Genomic DNA, 885 nt, shown 5'->3' with positions numbered 1-885 from the left:
CCGGGGGTGGCGGGGGGGGGTGTGTCTCGGCCTCACACTTCAAGCTGGAGGCTTGGGGACAAAGGGGACATTGAGACACTCACTGATCTCGTGCAGACGGTCATAGAGCTCATCTCCCAGGGTTCCAAAGATGAGGCGCATCTGGTCCCTGGTGCAGTGGCAGAGCGCGTGCCCGTCCATGTTGCAGCAGGAGAAGTCGATGGAGCTGGCGTCATACTTGTTCTTCTCCACATGGTAGCTGATCCACTCCAGCACCTGCACCTTGGTCCAGAAGTACGGGAGCTCGCTGAACCACTCCGGCTTGTCTGCAAGAGATGGGGAGGAGGGCTCAGAGGCAAGGTGGTTGTGCCAGCGCCATGCAAGCTGCCAGCTGCAGCTGGGCATTGAGTCTGGGCCTGTGTTGCTCATGCAGGGCACAGCAGGCCCTGTGCTTGAAGGGTTACAGGACTAACAGGCACCTGCTCCCAAGTCACCAGCCTCGCTCTGCCCCACTCCTGTCCTGGGGGTCAGCAACAACCTGACATTCCCCCTCCCAGCCCCACCACTGGTTTCGGTGCTGTTTGTCCCATCCATGCTGGGATCTGCCCTGCTCTGCTGGAGAGTTCCCCGTGCCTCCTCCAAAGCCATCCCATGATGGTCCCACCGGCGGAGCAGGACCCCCAGCTCCAGGGCTGTACTTCCAAACTGCTCTCCTGGTGCGCCCTGGCAGCCCGTCCCCTGGGATGCGCTGGGGGACCATCGAGTCCCTCATCCCCCATGTGCATCTGACATGCTCCAAGCGGCCGCACCTTGCAACACCCAGGGTCTCCTCCAGCAACCTTTTAGCCAACACACCCCTGGGGAAACTGAGGCATGGCACAAGCTGTTGAGCTGCCTCAGTGGAAC

The 885-nt window shown here is 61.4% G+C and overlaps 1 protein-coding gene across 1 annotated transcript in view; it reads right to left on the bottom strand.

Annotated features, from left to right (window-relative positions):
• Nucleotides 1-384, bottom strand: part of ELF3 (E74-like factor 3 (ets domain transcription factor, epithelial-specific )) — a 2,733-nt gene extending 2,349 nt beyond the window's left edge. The window contains exon 1 of the mRNA XM_010135057.1: nucleotides 84-384. Within this exon, the coding sequence (XP_010133359.1) occupies nucleotides 84-384 (301 nt within the window). The remainder of the gene's footprint in view (nucleotides 1-83) is intronic.
• Between the last annotated feature and the right edge of the window lie 501 nt (nucleotides 385-885).

This window comes from Buceros rhinoceros, unplaced genomic scaffold, assembly GCF_000710305.1.
Source record: "Buceros rhinoceros silvestris isolate BGI_N320 unplaced genomic scaffold, ASM71030v1 scaffold35240, whole genome shotgun sequence".
Taxonomy (NCBI): domain Eukaryota; kingdom Metazoa; phylum Chordata; class Aves; order Bucerotiformes; family Bucerotidae; genus Buceros; species Buceros rhinoceros.
This window is presented reverse-complemented; position numbering and strand designations above follow the sequence as displayed.